Source organism: Eleutherodactylus coqui, chromosome 3, assembly GCF_035609145.1.
Source record: "Eleutherodactylus coqui strain aEleCoq1 chromosome 3, aEleCoq1.hap1, whole genome shotgun sequence".
Lineage (NCBI taxonomy): Eukaryota > Metazoa > Chordata > Amphibia > Anura > Eleutherodactylidae > Eleutherodactylus > Eleutherodactylus coqui.
The window spans coordinates 263,486,330-263,506,521 of record NC_089839.1 but is presented as its reverse complement, the minus strand read 5'-3'; the positions used below and the strand labels follow the sequence as shown (position 1 = coordinate 263,506,521).

Genomic DNA, 20,192 nt, shown 5'->3' with positions numbered 1-20,192 from the left:
CCACTTTCCATAGACTTACTATAGAAAGCGTAGCCCTGCTGTCAACGAGCGGAGAATCATAGCGATTCTCCGCTTGCTGGATTTAAATTGCAGCATGCTGCGAATTGCCGCGATTCTCTGCAGTGAGCCTATCTGTCAGCTCTCCCCGGCTTTGGCGATCTGCCGCGGGAAGTCGCTATGCCCATGGATAGGAGCCGTAAGAGTGACCGGTTTTGGAAAAAAAACAAATCTGATTTCATGTCTCTCTGTTTGGAGATGTATATGCCATATGTGCTAGAAAATCTCAACAGGCTCCAATCACATTGTGAGAACATATAAAATTTGTTTAATGAAATATTGGAGTTTACAGAATTTGTGGACTAACGAATTTTGTCATCCATAAATTAAAATATAAGATGAAATATTAAAGATTGACTTATTTTTTCCCCCCATTTAATTATGTACCTAGTTCCCCAATTAATATGTTGGCTAGTATTGTCTGGTTATTCCTTTACAATGAAGGAGATGATGGTTCGGCCTCCTAACTTTAGACTCATGGTTTGTAGCTTATTTAGGAGACTATATAAAGTAATGATAATAATTAGTGTCCTTCCAGCAGGCTGAGATGGTACAGGCTCTAGCTGCTCAAGTGATATGCTGAAGCAATCCTATGATACAGAATGCAGGGAGAAATATCAGCATTAGAGATGAGCGAACGTACTCGGTAAGGCCGATTTTTGCAATCGAGCACCGCGATTTTCGAGTACTTCACTACTCGGGTGAAAAGTACTCGGGGGCGCTGTGGGTGAGTGGGGGGTTGCAGAGGGGAGTGGGGGGGAGAGAGAGAGGGCTCCCCCCTGTTCCCCGCTGCTACCCCCCCCCCCCGCTCCGCCACGCCCCCCGGCGACCCCGAGTGCTTTTCACCCGAGTAGTGAAGTACTCGAAAATCGCGGTGCTCGATTGCGAAATCGGCCTTACCGAGTACGTTCGCTCATCTCTAATCAGCATCAAGAAGGAGGCTGCACTGCATGAAAGTGACTCCAATATACATTGGAGACATCCAGAATGTGACAGGCAATCCAATGAGGGGCACAGGGATGGAAAGAAGTGTTATCACCGGAATGGCCTTTTTTTTTTTTTTTTTGAGTATGGTTGTATCACCCTTTCCTAGTTTGACTCCACATACAGAGTTGAGCAACTTTAAAAATGCTGCAAAGAAACAGTAAAAAACAAAATATTTTCAAAGTTGCTCAACTCTGTATGTGGAGTCAAACTAGGAAAGGGTGATACAACCATACTCAAAAAAAAAAAAAAAAAAACTAAAAATGCTGCAAAGAAACAGTAAAAAACAAAATATTTTCAGTTTTTTTTTTTTTGTTTATCATAACTGCACTTGCTTTCAAATTTGTGCTGACTGGCTTTAGATCGAACGCCTGACAGTGGAGTGTAACTAAATTGTTCTCTGTTTCTAATAGCCAAGCTGTAAATCATTTAATCTCCCAAAATACACCGTTTAAGGGACGGAGTGAGCGGTAGAGATTTGCTTTTCTCCACGACTAATTTACTAATCTTGTTTTTCACATATAAAATCCAGTAGTTTGCAGTAAATGTGGGGAGGTTGACTACTATTTTTTTCTAAAGTGTATACAATATGAAATTAATAATGTATATTTTAATCTTTGTAACCATTTGCATTGTGCTGTTCAGTACACCTGCTGTACTGTATTGGGTCATCTCCTTTCTACTACTTGGAATGGAATAACCTGGTTGGATCTGTTTCTAGATTAAGTGATCGTAGCATTACTTGGTAGTGCAGAGATGAGGGAAATCCAGTAACCACAATAAATTAGCTTATTACTTTGGCCGGGAATAAGTATCTGGTGGAGAAACCACTGCTCTGACTACCACTGATCACAAGAACGGTGGTCCCTAATATCTCCCCCCACCAATGAATGGAGTCATGCTTGCACACTACTGCTAAATTCATATCCATGGGACTGCATCAGGATGGCTAAGTACTTGAACTCAATCTCTGGCAGACCTGTTCCAGTGAATGGAGCTGCAACCTATATGCTTGACCTCCGTTCTTTTGAGGGTAGAGAGGACCCCGTTTCTTGTGATGCATGGTGGTCCCAGTGGTCATACCCCCAACAACCAGACAGTTGTCCACTATCGTGGTTAGCTAATAGCTTTCAGTCTTGAGTATACCCCTTTTAAGTCATGGGCATGATTCACCGGTGACCACTGTGATGTTTCCTAAACCATTCACTTACAAAACGATGAGGTAGACTTGACACAGCTTGAACCAGTAAAACTGTTGAAGATGACTTGCACCATATTTACTGTGTGGGCTAGACCCTTTTGGGCACTTTTTACAACTTTTCTGTCAAACGGACATGCTTTCGTGGAAAAGGTAACATGGCCTGAATGCGACGTTGTGTCTCAAAATTTGCTCCAAAAGTTGTGCCAGATTTTGGCACAATATTTTCCGTAAACGAAGTCAACTTGTAGTTGGTATAAAGTTAGACTAGACAGTCTGAAGATCCAACAGACCTCTTTTTCAGCATGAGCTGCTAAGTATGGCACATTTTGAGACTCTAGTCTACATTCGCACTGTCTAACTATTAGATAGTATTAGTAAACCTGCCCCATTGTGTCACTAATGATGTCGTTATAACCTGTAAATAAATTTATTTATTATAGGATGCAACACTCAACGATGGCAATTCATTTAGTCCATTGATGTTGGCCTCTCCATCATCTATGATAAACCAGATTAAGTTTGAGGATGAACCTGAAGTCCGGGACCTCTTCATCACAGTTGATGAGCCTGAAAGTCACATCACAGCCATTGAAACCTTTATTACCTACCGGATTGCAACAAAGGTCTGTATTGGACACCCAAGAATTTCTAGAATTTTATCACCCCATACTCGGTACTTCTGGAAAATGTTATTGCGAACTAATGGGTAATCACTACCCAACCCTTGCATCATATAGGTTGGTGTCATTGTTCAAAATGTTGATTCTTCTTGAACTTTGGGTGTAATTGGGGTCTTCACGTAGTGGGAGAGGAGATAGAACTACTGCAGTCAAAAGACGACAAGAGTCAAGGTCTCTTTACATGAGCCGATCAACTGCCTGTAACAAGGGGGGATGGATAGCTGGATAGCAAGTCTGTCGCACTCTTTTAAAGTGAACCTATCAACTAATGCTTCTTCTACACAACTGTTGGGTAACCGACTGCACGAGCGCCGGTGTCACCGCTAAGGTCGTTAGCGCTTGTGCAAATCGTTTAGACAGACTTATTGATGGCCGAGCGAGAAGCCTGCGATCCCTTCTCCTTCAATGTAAAACGCTGAATGGGAAGCAGTTACACGTAGCGATTAGCCTGCTATCCAGCAATAGTTTTTATGCTGAATGAAAGTCAGTACTAATGACAAGTGAGTGATTTTTTTTTTTTTAATTTTTTTTTTTTCATTTACGCTGCATGATTTTCAGCTCAAATTTGTTTTAACTCTTTCCAATCCACTGTCTGACATCTTCCTACATTCTGATTGAAGCTTGTACAGCTCCAATGTCAGAAGACATCCAACAGGGTATTCTTACCGTCTACTGCCAGCCACTCCGCTGTCGAAGCCTCTCTGGCGCACACACACTGGCTTTAGCCAGCAGATGGCACTGTTGTATAACAGAAAAAAGAGAGAGCCTTTTAGGAAACCCTGAATGCAAAATTGGATTGGAAAGGGTTAACGCATTTTGAGCGATAATCGTTACGTGTAAATGGCCCATAACTCTGGCTATTTTTAATCTAAAAAGTAAAAACTTCCCGCCACTTAAATAAGACTTTTTAACTAATTGGGACCCATTACTTAACGAAAAACGACAGCTTCGGTTGGGTGGTAGCTGCCCTTTAATAAGCTTTTACTCTGGACAATTGTCAGGGATGAAGGGGTACCCAAAGAAACGGGAATCTTATTCTGGTGGGTAGGGCGCTGCTAGTATAGGCTTCTGTTGGTAGGTGAATATCTGCAGAACCCTTTTGAGGTGGGATGCCAGTTGATGATGACGGGGAAGGTTGCGTTCTTCTCCAATTTTATTATTTTTTTTCCCCAACAAGTTGTTCAGTTTTTTTGCCCATGTTGTAATGGCCGATTCATACCAACAACGTGCGGCTGTGACTTTTTTTTTTTTGGTTTTCTTTTTTAAAACGCTTGTAAAACAAAAATTCCTTCGGGGGTGAAGGGAATCCCTGCTGCAGCGGTCACAGTACTCCTCAATAATAATGGCGCTTGTTTCTCGCATTGCAGTGCTATGCAGGGAAAAGTCACTCGTGGCTTGCAGCGCACAACTCTAGCCCGATTTTCTTGGCCGTGTGAAGCTGCCCTAAGGCTATTAAACAAGCACTAGTGTTAGCCACTAATACCTGTGTTTCCCCGACAACTCCTGGACAGCACTTGTGAGCGCAGGTGCCACCCAGCAATTGGTGCTATTAATACCCAGCGCTAATTGTACGGTGTCACCTGCGCTTACAGGTGTCACCTGGCAACTGTCGGGAAAACTCAAGTGTTACCGGATGGCGCTAGCGCTGGTATAATAGCACCCTTAAAGTTTTCACTAATTACCGCGATCGTGTTTACCTCTGCAAAACACAGGCAGGGAAACGCTGATCGCAGTTTGCGCTTGGACTCCCCATGGTCCTGGTGCCGACCGCAACTCGGATTTATTTCTATTAAAACAGGATGGTCTTGTAGAGCTTTCTCGGAAGCCGTTGCTTCATTGGTGTATGACCACCTTCTCCATTGCTCCTGCTGTTACAAGTTATACAGACTGTTGATTAAACCTAATATTCAGTCTAGTAACGGCACAGCATGTTTTCCTTATCAGGTCATTGTAGCGCGTTGTAGACCTACCGCTGCTGTACGAATACTACGCGACTAGCCAGCATACTCTTTGGTTTTGCTTTTCAATCTCGGTTATCGGTATATCAGGTATTTGTGTTATATTTTCAGACTTCCCGCAGTGAATTTGATTCCAGTGAATTTGAAGTCAGAAGACGATATCAAGATTTCTTATGGTTAAAAAGTAGACTTGAAGACGCCCATCCAACTTTAATAATTCCGGTAAGTTCTGTGTATGGAGGCACACTGAGAACCCCCGGTTGTGTCGTTCGGTGTTAGATACCTTATCTTGGAGATGTTCTCGCCTAGAGGAAAAAACGATGTTCCTCTGTATTAGATCGGAATGAGATGAGAAGTCTGAATATTCTTCTTCGTTCCTCCTTCGAAAATCATTCTCCTCTTTAGTATGGATGCTATGTGTGATAGTAGGTCTGACTGAGTTTAAAGTAGACCGCTATATGTGAATATCTCCAGCCCGATCTGATATAGGGAGCCGAGGGATTCTCCTGCACACTGGCTGCTATAGTTGACGAGATGTCAACCGGATAATGCCTTCTTACGATTACCTTGGCCCTGTCTATCAAGTATCTTGCATGCGTCTTATTACTTGGGAAAAGAACTTTCGCACAGTACCTGCCAGGCGTCATAAGGTCGCCTCTGCAACTGTACCGCCTGGAGTGCAGGAACATCTCTCCGTGGCGGAGATCAAATCGTGAGCAGTAGAGATTCAGTGGAGGTATGCTTTAATCTTTTGTATTCTGCTCTTTGAGGAAGAGTTTTGTATCTATTCCAGCTCTCCTTTGTAAGACACCAAGAATAAACTAAAGCCATCTTTTATTCTTTGCCAAGCCTGTAAACTGAAAGGGGTTCCCCAAATTACACAAACCTATATAATAATAACCTAGATTGGATATTTCCCAAACTAGTCAAATTTTTAACCTCTTCCTGACACGCTTATCGTTATATACGTTCCAATTGCATATACCCTGTGCATTTAAAACATATATAGACGTCCACATCATATGCTCTGTATGCAGGGGGCTTAGGAGTCAAGTCTGCTCCATACATGGTGGATTTCAGCTGCCTTTGACAGCCGATATGTGTCTGCAATAGTCGTGATCAGGGAGAACTCAGATTGTGGCTGTAGACCCTCAGTTCTCACAGCAGCATTTAAATGTCCCGATCGATCAGGATTTAGATGTCCAGCATGCCCCCGCATGATAAGCTCCTGGGGTTGCTGTCAAGGTGTCGTGACCATCTAGGGCTTTCTGAATACCTAGGGGTGCCGTAATTGTTCTTGCCTATTAAAATGTGCCTGTGGTAGGTGTCCATTAGGCAGCTTGTTAAAATTTAGTATAATGCAATACCAAAGTATTGCATTATACTGTTTAGGCGATTAAATAAGTTCTCAATGGGAAGAAAAAATAACTAAAAAAAAAAGACTTTTTAGTTATTACAAAAAAATAAATTATTTTCACTAGTTTACACAAAGGCAGCAAATTGACGTATTGTGAAAAAACGTCATTGTGAATGTCCTCAAAGGCCTGAAATGTGTGGGATTCTATCTGTGCGTTAACACTGACAGCATGTGGCACAAAATACGCTAATATGCAGGGGGCCTAATGTGTATGGCAACATTAGATGAACACAGCAGCCACATGCAACAGTTTTTAGTGAAGACTAATGAAGGTTGAGGACTAAATTCTTAAGGCCTCATGTCCATGGGCAAAAGAAGAATTAAAATCCGCAGCGGATAGAGATGCATTGACCACCCGCGGGTAGATAAATACCCGCGGATGGTCAATAAAAGTGATTTTAAAAAAAATGGAGCATGAAAAATGTGGACCATGCTCCCTTTTCGTGCGGGTCTCCCGCGGGGACGGCTCCCACAGGCTTCTATTGAAGCCTATGGAAGCCGTCCGGATCCGCGGGAGACAAAAATCGGAATTTACTCACCTGCTCCGGATCTTCCCTTCGCCGCGGCTCCATCTTCTCTCCGTCGCGGTCGTATCTTTTTTCTTCGGGCCGGCGCATGCGCGGGGCATGTCACCGACGTGCCCTGCGCATCCGCCGGGCGGAAGAAAGAAGATCCGGCCGCGACGCAGAGAAGATGACGCCCCGGCGAAGAGAAGATCCGCATCGTCCGGAGCAGGTGAGTTCATTCTTATTTTTATGCCTCATGTCCGCGGGGCAGGGGGGACCCGCTACGGATTCTCCATGGAGAATCCGTAGCGGGCCTGATTTTCCCCATGGACATGAGGCCTAAGTCATGTACAATATTAACATGTTATGTCCAAGTTGTAAGATCTCTGGTCAACCCCTTCCCATGCAGTAAAATAACAAAGCTCTCTTATTGGCTGCAGCCCCTGTGACGTCCCCCGTAAACCGAGTGGGACTGCAGCTGTCAAGAGATACCGGATCAGGGGACTGAGTGCTGTTGGGACACGCAGCGGAGTGGGGAGAGGTGTGCAGATCGCCATTTGTTGTTTTACCCCATGGGGAAGGGGTTGTCCAGAGATTTTACAAATCGGGCAATCCCTCCCCACTTTTTTTTCCCCCAAGACCTAAAGACCCTGATCGCTATATTTAAATCAAACTGTCAGAATGGACACCAATTGTGGCTGTTCCCATTTAAATGCGAAGTCCTCTCCAATTGCAAGTTTTTGATTGTTAAACATGGCTGGCACTTGTCTTATATGGATGGGGGCTTGTCTACTGAGCCAGCTCCATACCGTAGAAACAGAAGGAGCGTTCCTTATATAAGGACCTTCGGTGAAGGACAGTGGAACAGTGCAGGAATGCCCGCACCTGATGTGGATGTGCTAACAGTACAGCTCTATGGTTGCAGATGCAAACAGCGAAGAACACCTCTCCCTGTGCATTTCTAAAATGATTTAAGCTGTACTTTATTGGGGGATAGAAGACCTGACAAAAGCATCACCATGTCATGCCTCACAGGGCAGGTTTTTCAAATGAGTCAACAATGCAATTTAATCTCACAAGTATTTGAAAGTACTGTACTAGCTTAACAGTTGTTATTATGGCAGGGAAATCTCTGGGGCTTGCTGCGCTGAGTATGCAGTGAAAACCCCAGAAGATTTCTGATGATAGCTCAGTGCTCTGCACATTTCAGCACTAGAACTGTCCACAGAAATCTTCCAGAGTTAAACTGCATGGTCAGTGCAGCAAGCCCCGGGATTTTCCAGGCGTGCCACTAAAGGGGTTCAATGTGACGGAGCCGGGCCGTGCCAGCCTTTCTCCACCCATTGCATAAAGAGTGACAGCTCTCTTCCTCTACACAAAAGAAGAAGACAGCTGTCAGTCCGCATAAAGCGGGCTGGGAGGAACCAGCATGACCCATTTCCATGTCTCGGAGTCCAACTTCATGAGTCTGGTGACAGAATTCCTCTAATTAAAGCACTCCACTCTGGACCAACCTCGCTTGCTCACAGCGCCATGTCCTTCTTTTTCTATCTGCCTTTGTGGTCCATACAGTGACACCCGATATGTGCTGTACATGTACAGCGTGTTTCAGGAAGGGGTTAAAGTTGTTCTTTTAAAATTTGTCAATGGCAGATGCAAAACGACGTGGTTTTAAACCAAGGAATATTTGGCTGAGCGACTTGAGAAGATCGTTCCAAGCATTGGTTTCAGTAGTTTTGCCCGAGGGTCTTGGCAAGTGAGATTCCTTGGGTGATATTCTAGTATTTCCAAGACCCTAACCCTGCGTAGTCGCAAACCTCCCATATCAATAGTTCGTAAATAACGTGTTTATTATAAGGGCTTATTAATTATGTTTTTCTTTCCAAGCCTTTACCAGAGAAATTCATAGTGAAAGGAATGGTGGAAAGGTTTAATGACGATTTCATTGAGACTCGGAGAAAAGCATTGCATAAATTTTTGAACAGAATAGCTGATCATCCCACATTAACTTTTAATGAGGACTTCAAGATTTTCCTTACAGCTCAAGCATGGGTAAGAGTTCTGTAATAGTTTTAAAAAGTTTTTAGCCATAACCATTTCTCCTTTTAATGGGATGTTTTATTTCTGCAGAAGTGGTTTCCTTTTTATGAATTTTAATCTTTTAACGCTTCTTTTCAGGAAATTGAAATGCATTTTTTAGAATGAGACCGTGCCTCGTTGTACCGAGAGCCTTCATTTACTGCAGAACACTGAGCAAAGTATTTTGTGTTAACGTTTCTTTGCTGAGATGATTTTCTGTTACTTGGATAACTCCTAAGTCCCCTTGATGCAGATATTAACCCTTTCCAATCCACTGTCTGACCTCTGAAGACCTTATGATTTAAGGCTGTACAGCTCTGATGTTGGAAGACATCCATCGGGGTTCTCTTACTGTATATTGCCAGCCTCTCTGCTGTCGGAGCCTATCCAACGTGTCACCTCATGCAGTACTGGCTTTAGCCAGCATATAGCGCCATTGTATAACAGCAGAAAAAGAGTAAGCCCCCTAGGAAAACCAGGAAACAAATTGGATTGGAAAGGGTTAAAGAGGTTTTTCGGGCAATTTTTATTGAAAATAGGTCAATAGTTGATTGTCTGGAGTTTGCCGCTTGGGACCTAAGCTGATCAGCTGTTTGGGCGCCCAATGTCAGTGCCACAGTACACTCTGCGGAGTGGAAGCAGACGGCTCCAACCCTTGTGCAGTGGCAAGGATGGGTACGCATGCAATTACCAACATCTGCCACTACATGGAGGTCGGCGCTATTTACTTCCTCTTCGTCCACTGTGTTGTGGCGCTGACAGCGGGCACCTGAACAGCTGATCAACTTGGTTCCCTTACAGTGGATAATTCATCAATATAAAAATAAGACTTTTTAAGCTTTAGTCTCAGCAAAGACATTTGAGGCTTCCTAGACCCCATTTACCCTGACAGATGATTGCTCAAACAGTCTGAGTGACAGTTTTGAGCGATCATCTTTGCATAGTCTATAGTAGCTAAGTAGCTACTTAAGAGCTATGCAGGCGAAGCAGGACACCGCCATTATCACTCGGCGAACCATACAGCTGTTTTGCATAAGCAAACAGCTGTAGTGTTCTGTGCGCTTACAGCTCGCATCCCGCTGTGCACTACCAGCGGGACGCGAGCTAAAAGAATCTCATCAGCGCTGCCATCTGTGGTAACAGCCACACTGCTGATAAAAGTTCATCGCTAAATTCAAGAATTGAGCGAGGAACTACTCGTGCACGAAAACTGCACGATGTCCACGCATTTAGACGCAACTGTTATCACTCAAAAGACGGCTTTAAACTAATTTTTTGCGAAAATCGTTGGGTCTAAATGGGCCTGTTGGCATAACCTAGTTTAGGCCCCCTGTTTGTTCTAGTTTTTCTCCTGTTTGCTCAGCTTTCTGCACGGTCTCTCCAACATACAGATGGGATGTTCTTTAGTTGACTCTTGATGCAATGTGACAGCACTGTGTGGCATGCTAACATGGCTGTTTATTTTACACGTTGAATTACTTTACAATGTATTAAGATAAGAGAACAATAGCTTTTTAATGGATTAAGATTACTTTCTGCACCATGTTTCACAATTAAAGTATAATATGTCCCAAAAAGAGCAGGTGGTTAGGGGAACAGAGTGGACACTTTATTAGGGACACCGTCCTTTTCATGATTGTATGGCAATTAGATCCTTGACTGGGGAGCGCAGCATAAAATCAAGTAAGCAGATTTTCCGTAGTTCAGTTTGTGTGAATCGACATTAGGCTTCCTACACACGAGCGAGCACTAGATCAGTCTGAGAAACTGTCTGATACCGCCCTGGCCAATGTACGTTTTTACGTTGATGCAAGGCACTTATCTGGCAAAACCGCATGTCATCACTTCTGCGAAATAGCGATCCTCCGGGGGGCTTTCAGGTGCGTTAGAGGATCGCCAAGTGTTTCCCATTGACTTCAATGGGAAATCTTGCAACGCACTTGCGTGCACATTGCGTGGGATGTGTTTCACTGTTCCATTGAAAAGGATAGGTGATGCATTCCGAGAACTGCGAAAAGATAGGACACGCCACGAAAACATCGCTTATGTATAGGACGTCATTCAAGTTTTGTGAGTCTGTTTTGTGTACCAAACTTGCGCAAGATTCTCGGCCACGTGTAACCGGCCTTAGGCCGACTTCACACTTGCGAGAAAATCGCATGATTTTTGTACGATGCGATAGTGAGTGACGCACGGTTATGAAACCAGAGCTTTTCAATGGATTCATCTTCATTTGTGATATTTTCACTCCTACGATGCTGCGTGAAAATAAAATCACAGCGCCGGCGCCATTGAGAACAATGGGAGAACATCGCAATCCCCTGATCTGGCTGTGACAGCCATGCCTCGGGATTACTTCAGCCCCGCAGGGATGTAAGGCTGTTTCCATGTGAGAACGCCTCGCATCTAAGGGTCTTCAGAAGGATTGCGAGGGCGATCGCTCCCTCTCCAGTGTGAGCACTCAGTCATTAGTGTTGGCATAACCATGGCCGGTATTTAACTGCACAGATAATGGTGCGATCAAGGAAAAAATTCAGGTGAAAAGGGATCCTGTGGACATACACAACTTGTTGGCTAAAGGGGTCGGAATGGATGTCAAGAATCTGACAAGCAGCGCACAGCTAAGCAGACTGCAGCCGAAGACGTTGCTGGTGCTCCAGCTAATGTGTCCAAATATATAACGCCTCATTAGAGCAGGCAAGAAACAGAAAGCCAAGACTCCAGTGGGCCAAAGAGCACAAAACGTGGATTACTGAGCAGTAGGAAAACCTTGCCTGGTCAGACTGGTGTTGCGAATATTTTATTGGCACAACTTGAGTCCTCGGTATTGGTGGATGGACACAATAATGAACTGCTGCAATGCTGAAGGCCAAAGGAGGCCCAGCACGCTATTAGATAGGTGTCTCTAATAAAGTGGCCTTTCGGTGTATGTAGAAGCAATGTATTACGTATAAATATATTTAGTATTAGAATATATCTGCAGTGGAGTTAGGAGCATTTCCACTGTTTTTTTTTTTTAATTTTATCACTTTCTGGAAAGGCTGGGTGACGACCATATCTGCTCCGTTGGCTTCCCATCAGTCTCTCCTAGACCGTGGAACGGTAAATCTCCATAGTTATGCAGAAAGATGTATCCCTGAATAACCGGCCTGATCTTGGATTTTGGCGTTTCTGAAAGTGGGTGATGGGTGTAACGACTATTACCTTCAAGAACCAGATACACACAAGAAATGGCTACATATAATACATTGAGAAATAGTAACGCTCCACCCTTAAAGGGGTTTTCCTACAGTTGATATTGATCACCAATGCACAGGAAAAATGTTAAATGCCCGGAGGCCCCCTTCCATCAGTGAGGAGGTGTTTGGACAGCGGTGGTGCTTGTGCGCAGGCGCATCCTACGACTTTAAAGAAACAGCCAAGCAACTTTCATAAAGGGCCACTCTGGATATAAAACATTTTCCATCCCTGCTCCCCTAATCTGATTTACTGTCATGCTCTGGAGGTCTCCTCTGTATATTGCAGCTTGTTCCATGTAGTTCAGCCCCCCTGTCTGTTGCTTATCAGGCACTATCTTGATGGTGAGATCTTTTGTTGTGAGGATAGACCATTTCAGACTGCTGGGGGACTGTTTAATTATCATTACCATCTAGATTCACCTAAATAAGCTACAGACCATAAGTATAGAGTCAGGAGGATGAGCTGTGATCTCCTCTATTAGAACTGTGTGACAGGAGCAGTGTGATCATCATCAGGAACTGTGACAGAAGTGTCTGTTCTCCCCTTTAGGCTGCTTCTGTGGTAGGTCCATATAACAGCATAACAAAGACTGACTAGGAAATAAATCCATAATCCCAAGGAGATCTGAGCAGGTCAGAATTGAGATCACATGATCATCTGATGAGAACGAGCCCGAGGGTTCCAGATAGAAAGAAATGACTAAGCTAACAATATAGCTGACTTAAATATACTGGGGAATGGTTGTTGCTACATAATGAATGAGAAGAAGAATCAGTAGAGTGGCTCTTTAATTACCACACCTGTGTTTGGGTTGTGCCTGTTATTATACCTCGTCCCAATTGAAGCGAATGGGGCTGCAGTGCCATATGTAACCTGTAGGGGTGTGGCATTGTTTTTGGAAGAAAGCGGCCATGTTTTTCTAACGCTGTTCGACTCTTTAACCTTCCAAGTTTGATAAGTGTGCGTTAGATGCAAGCAGTTTGCAGATTTGTTTTTTTTTCTCTTTCCACCAGGAGCTGACGTCTCACAAAAAACAAGGTCCTGGACTGCTCAGTAGGATGGGGCAGACTATCAAAGCCGTAGCGTCTTCTGTAAGGGGAATTAAAAACCGCCCTGATGAGTTTATAGAATTGGGAGACTACGTTGAAGCGTTTGCACAGAAAATATCCGTATTGGACAAAGTGTCGCAAAGAATTCATAAAGAAGAAAAAGGTATGCAATCTGTATTAACAAGGATCTTCTCTTTGGACCTCCACTTAGGGCTTACTCATACTGGCGATTTTTAACATCCGAGTCACATGGGAGTTTGAAACTGACAGACCTCGGACCCAATATGTATGTTCATGTGTTATTCTTTTGCTTTTTTTCTGTAGACCAATAGTCCATGTTAAAAAAATAAATAAATAAAAAATAATGCATATTCAGATTCGATTGCCCGTTCAAGCTAGTAGGTGCTTAAAAAAAAACACAATGCACATACATGGCATGTGTAGTGGTCCCGTACAACGGAGCCCCTCCATAACTGTATGCATGCATTTGTCTATATAATGTCAGTGTCCTCTGTTGTATGGATGATGTGTATGGCATAGCTGCAGCACTGAAAGAGTTAAGTGTCTGGTATGTGAGCTGACTGTCTGGAAAATGTATCTGTTTGTTTTGTCACGTGGCCTTATGTGATATGTGATTGCAAGGTGTGTGTATAAGGGTTGTTCTGGGCTTGCAAGAGAGGGGAGAAGAGTTCTGCAAGAGGACCACGCAGGCACCTTCAGCCTGTCCGTCCCAGAATGGAAGAGGCGGAAATGAAGGCTACCGAGTGCCGTTCCGAGGAGATATGGACGGACCCTTCCCATGCTAGGAGTGAGAGAGAGAGTGAGGAACCACCATGCAGCGCACCCTTGTTTATCAAATGTGTGTGTTGGAGAGATGAGTGTTGCCGGGATCAGGACATACAGATAACAGGACTGTGGTTTCTCCTGTTCACCCATGAATCTTCCTTGTTACACCACTTTGATGTGTTTGCGCTGTTTTCCTGCTGGCGTGTATTTTGGAGTTGTCAACAAGTTATTGCAAGTAAAGCGACCAGTCGCCCGTCCGTTTCTGGAGGCTGTGTCTTAAAAGAACCCCGTGTGTGTGGATTTACCCCGACAACAAAGAATTCCCCCACGGCAGAAGAAACTGTGGTGTCACCCATGACATAAGAGACTAAGGTAATCCAATGTTGGGTTTCCCTTTTATTAACCTGCCCTCGGCCCTTGGACGTGTCAGTTTACCCTCCGGGTGGGAGACTGTAGAGCCGCCACAACAAGGCCCGAACTCTTCCCTGCTGTCTCCTAGGCTGGGGCCTGCTCCTCGGACGCTGCACATGCATGATCCCGCTTTTTTTTTTCTATGCACCTCTTGACTTTAATGGAAGTTCTAAATGACATCAGTTGGGCCACCTACTTTTTCTTCGAGGCACATGAGAAACATTATACTCGCTTGTTAAAAATACAAAAACTGGTATAAAAAGCATATTCACTCACATTGAGATCTGCTTTTTACTGACCAAAGTTGCACTTGCGTGCGTGAATAAGGCCTTTAAAGGAACCTGTCATCACCTTTGCGTCTCATAAACTACATTATGGGGGCCCAAAGTTGAGAGAAAGGGGAGTCCGTGGAGCTGTATCTCATACTCGCCGGATGCCTCGTTCCTGCGATGTGATTCTGAGAAGCTGTCATGCATGCAAAGACTGACTCTCTTTCAGACTGCTTTGTGCACTCGCTCCCCTATTCATCTTTATGGGGGGGGGGGGCATATGCACCGAGCCAATTTGAGAAGAGTCAAGCTCTGAGTGTGCGCCAACTTTTTGGGACCCCACTGCTGGAACGGTGATATTCGGTTTCCCCAGGACTCCTAATTCTCTCAACTTCGAGCCCCATAACGTACTTTGTAGGAGCCCAAAAGTTATGACCGGTTCCCTTTTAAACTGTTTGTATCGCAGTTTTAGACAGAACTCCTCACTTCTCCCTCTAACTGTAGACTAGGTCAACTGTAAAAGAACTCTTGACTACAACCTCCTAGATCTGTAAAGGACGTAGGTTATCTGTAAAGGCTGAAGATTACTTGTGTATTAATAATTATGTCATCTTGATTGATACTTAACCCATTACACAGGTTATCCCATGTACAATGTCTAGCCCCTATCCACAGGGTAGGTGATAAATCTATGCTGACTGGGCCCGATCACTAGAACAGATGGTCCAATCTGCCATGCTGGGTTATTTCTAAGCGGAGCTGTGGCCATGCTTGTGCCTTTTGTGTTCCAATCAAAGTCTACGGGTCTGACTGAGATGAAGTACCACCGTCTGTTCTCTCTGTCCCATACTCTTCTGGAATTGGAACTCAGAAACCCCTGTTGTAGTGAATGGTTGGGGTCCAGCACTCTTACATTTATAGTAGGACCCTTCTATTCAGATTGTTTTAGTTTATTACTGTATGTTATGTCTGCTTTTTGTCCATTTATTTTTAGAACCTGTCCTATAAAAAGGTGCTAAAAGTTGTCCATGGGTAACCCCTTTCGGGACCATGCACCACGATTGCATATATGGTACGGGGCATTGGGCTTTAACTTGCAGCGCTGCGAATATACAGCACATCAAAGCATCAATGAAGCCGGAGCGGGTTGTGTGCCTGGCTGGCAGGGCTAGTCTGATAAGACAGACGTGGTTTATTCCTGCCTTTTGTCTCTTCTCTTTCAGTATACACAGCCCATAGTACTGTTGGATGTGGCATCAGATGCCAGGTGCGTCTTGAATGGCAGAGCTGCTGTGTCTTGGCAGCGCTGGATGCGCTCTGCTGGTCACATTGTCACACTAGAGGGCTGTTTGCACCTGTAATTGAGGTCCTTTGAATGGTCGCTGCCCAGCTATCCCTTAACACCAAAAGACCAAATATTGGCGCGAGTTATCAGTAATACAGACTTATTATTCAGGTGACTTGGAAAGTCTCGTAAGACGCCTGCACATCAATCAAGACGTAGGGAATAGCAAGAATACCGGGATAATGACGGCGTGAAATATAAACAAGCGCTCTTCAAAAGGTAGTGGATCCCATAATAAGACTATCAAATCTCGAAGCGTGAAAGTGACCCGATTATAAGTCAACAACTACAGAACACACAAGGCAAAACCGCAGTCGGATTGGTCATAAAAACTTGCTGAAGGCGTGGATACCAGTGCTGGATCAGATGGTCCGGAAGGCTCCGTATAAGTATATACTTGGGCCCAATGTCCACGGGTGGAATTTATCTGCGGCTCTAGCAGCCCATAGAGAAGCATGGGGCATCCAAACTTCATTTAAGTCCTGCGGATTTGATTTTAAATGATCTGTGGTTGCCTCGCACGGATAATAAATCGCAGCATGCTCCATGTTACTGCGGATGGGGCTCCATTCATCTCTTAGGATCCGCAGTGCATCTGTAATTTACATTTAAATGCATTTGCAGATCCGCTGCGGAATGGAAGGTTAGAAGCAATTAGGGAGGTGGGAAATGGCTGGGAGGTGGGGTTGGGGATGCGGATAACGCTAAGCAATGGAATTGCAAACCTCAAAAATCAATTCATTTGGTGTTTTGTGCGGATTCTTGTTCAATGGCTTTTTATTGCCATAAACTTTTTTGAAGTAGCCCTATAAAGTCTAGTGCTGTGAAGTCTAGTGAATGTAGGGGGGGCTTTACTAAGCCTCTTCTACCAATACATTTGTCTTGTAGATCATCCTCAATATAGACCTTTACATCATGATGGTAGTATGGGAGGTGCTCCATCTCGTTGGAGATAAACCTCATCCTCGAAGTCCCCTTGAATGCGCAGTATGACAGATTGTTGCAGCAAGTACAAGTAAACGGCAACAGTCCCAGTAGCATCAAAAAAGACCGGTCCACCAAATCCTCATATAGTAAATTAACATGATGTTCCTCTATGATATGCAGATCATTAGGGCTCCGGTAGGTGCAATTGTGGCGGTCAATTGAGTCATTTAATTTAATAGTATGGATCATCTTCATTAAGAGCATTGAATATTCTTGGAATGTATCTTTCAATGACCGCGCTTCAAAATGCGATGGACACTTGATTCTGAAATTCCTTTTATATGCTTGTTGCACAGTTTTTTGTTTTGTTTTCTTTGTAACTCTGATACTTTTTTAAATCAGCCTTTCTTGCTTTGTGGGGCTCTTCGGTGTTCGCAGCCTTCCAGAGCGTTGTGGGCCCATAGCTCACAAGTCCTGCAACTTACTAGCGCCAACCTCCCTCTCTAAGTGGCAGAGAAAGACCGGACCTTCTGGCACTCTGAACTGCACATGAGAAATACTACCACCCCGGTCCTCCCATCATGCACTGCTCATAGGAAGTTGGATCTATGGACAGGGAAGGAAGTAGCAAGTGCCAACAAGGTGTCAGAAGTGGATATTTTTCAAATTTTTCAAACTTCCAGCAGCAGTTTAGGATAAGCGGAGTCTGACTTCATTCTTTACTTCTAATTAGTCACTCCTGAAAGAGTGAAAATTAAGTGGCGCGGATAAATCAAAACTGGTGCAAAGGAAATCCTGGAAGACTTAAGTGACAGAAGCCCTTTAATGTGCTCTAAATGTATTGGAAATGGTGCCTAGTCTTTATTTTCTTTGTATGCTGTATTGAATGATTAGGGCAACATACTAGTTTCCCAACTTCTATTCTTCTATTGTTTTCACATCTAATATATATATACATATTAGGGTGCTTCATACTTGCACTGTGGGGATTCCGCTTTCCTCCTCCATTCGGGGAGCAGGGAAAGAGAATCCCTGTGGCCAAACGGTTCCCTGTCCGGACGGAACTGAACAGCACTGGGCGGATCCCATTGACTGTAATAGGCCCCGCCCACTTTCCGCACAGCTGGACGGTTTTGGGACTTAAGAAAGAAAGCTCTGCATGCAGCCCTATTTCTTGTGGTATGTGCAGCCTGATCTGCACCAGAACCTCTAGCCAGAGGTACCACCACAGATGTGAAACCACCCTTGGGCTTCTTTCCCACAAGCATATATCGGCCACCGTTTTCACTGTCGACCGATATATGCTACCATCTGTGGCGTTAAAGCTCGTGAACGGGCACATAAATCTAACGTTGGTGTGCCCGTTAACACGGCATGGGCCCAACGCATATACGCCGAGGCTGCCATGCGGTTGCCCCTTTCCCTTCCCTCACCCCCCTCCCACTCGCAGGCTCACCTCTGCTGTCCTCCCTGCTCCTTGCAATGGGAGAGGCTGGAGCTAAGCACCGCCCTGCTTCCCATTGCTGGCTGTGAACAAAGGAGGGGGCAGAGCCTAGCTCTGCCCCTTGTCCACAGTCAACAATGGGAGGAGGTGGAACGGGGTGGTGCTTAGCTCCACCCCGCCTCTTCCCATTGCAAAGAGCGGGAAGGAGAGACACGCTGCTAAACTCCCTCCTACCTGCCTTCTCCAACTGCTGTCATTGGCTCCCATAGGTGCCCATGCAGTGGCTGACGTATTACGTCTAGAGATGAGCGAGTATACTCGCTAAAGGCAATTGCTCGAGCGAGCATTGCCTTTAGCGAGTACCTTCCCGCTCGAGACAGAAGGTTCCGCGGGGGAGCGGTGAGTAGCGGCAGTCGGCAGGAGGGAGTGGGGGGGGGGGGGGGAGGGTGAGAGATCTTCCCTCCGTTCCTCCCCGCTCTCCCCCGCAGCTCCCAGCCCGCCGCCGGCACCCGAACCTTCAGTCTCGAGCGGGCAGGTACTCGCTAAAGGCAATGCTCGCTCGAGCAATTGGCTTTAGCGAGTATACTCGCGTATCTCTAATTACGTCCCAAAAGATAGTTCCAGGACTATCTTTTGGGCCCAACGTAAAGACGCCCAGTGCTATATTGGCTGCCACGGGAATACGGCCATGTGATCTGATGCATTTGAATCCAATGGATCAGATCACAGTGTATATCGGCCGACCGTGGGAAAGAAACCTTAGCCTGATGTGCTGTGGTTTGTTATCAAAAAGCTGCCCTCCATGTATGTATGATGTAATTACACTATATGCCTCACACTCACTCATCATCACCATAGCATCTATAGTTGGGTCACGGAGAAGTAGCGCAGCACCACACTCTTATAAAAAGATGTCTAAAAGAAAATCTGTTTCATTTGCCCATAGCAACCAGTCACAGCACAGCTTTAATTTCGTATACTGAAGGCTGTCCTGTGATTGGTTGCTATGGGCAACTGAGATTTTCTTTTAGACAGCTTTCATAGTAGTGTCCCTGGCTGATTCTCTGTAGCCCTACCTGTACAACAAACGTAATTGGAATGTTGCTTACCGGGAAATATTTTAATTAGATGCGCTAAGAAAAAAAAGAAAATCCTGCAGAGGCTTCTGAAAAATTCTGCCAGTGTCTACAAGAGTAGACCAGTGGGGCGAGAGGCAGAGAGACCTCCACATTCGCTTGCCATGAGTATTTAGTATAATCCGAACAGAAGGCCGTATTTACATGTTTGTCAATATATGTATCCGCTGTGATTGTCATATGTTTTGCGCACGTGCAATTTTCACTTGCGTTTTTCACATTTTGAAAACCAGATCTCAGAAAAAACAAAAATCATCGCAACTGCGTGCAAGTGCGTGTTTTTTTTTTTTTTGCTTGTATAGAAAAAAAATAAGTGATATTGCCCCCAAAAATAGGGTATGCTGTGCTTTCACCCCCCCCCCCCCCTTCTTTCAGCATCACAGCAAGAGAAAAATCACCCATGTAAACAATGGTTTATTAGCACATGTGAGGTCTGTGCGTATCGCAGTCGCACCGAACCCGTGCATCTTTCTTGCCTGTCTAAATGCGACCTATTCCTAATTCCACTGAATACGTTTTCTGAACATGAATATCTTTACATATAGACTCCAGTCGCCGTTCTGGGCATTCTACTAGTGTTTTGTATAATTTTGCTCTTTCGTATATTGTGCTTTTGCGATTTCCTTAATAAAAATACAGTTTAAAAGAAAATGATACGTATCCGCAAAAAACACACAAAAGACCAAACCTGTCCGTTGAGTGG

The 20,192-nt window shown here is 44.6% G+C and overlaps 1 protein-coding gene across 2 annotated transcripts in view; it reads left to right on the top strand.

Annotated features, from left to right (window-relative positions):
• The window catches only part of SNX7 (sorting nexin 7), a 122,913-nt gene that overhangs the window by 53,776 nt on the left and 48,945 nt on the right, over nt 1-20,192 (top strand). For both annotated transcript variants that reach the window (XM_066597376.1, XM_066597375.1), the window contains exons 2-5: nt 2,683-2,865; nt 4,992-5,102; nt 8,691-8,855; nt 13,136-13,334. In XM_066597376.1, coding sequence (XP_066453473.1) covers nt 2,683-2,865; nt 4,992-5,102; nt 8,691-8,855; nt 13,136-13,334 — 658 coding nt within the window. The remainder of the gene's footprint in view (nt 1-2,682; nt 2,866-4,991; nt 5,103-8,690; nt 8,856-13,135; nt 13,335-20,192) is intronic.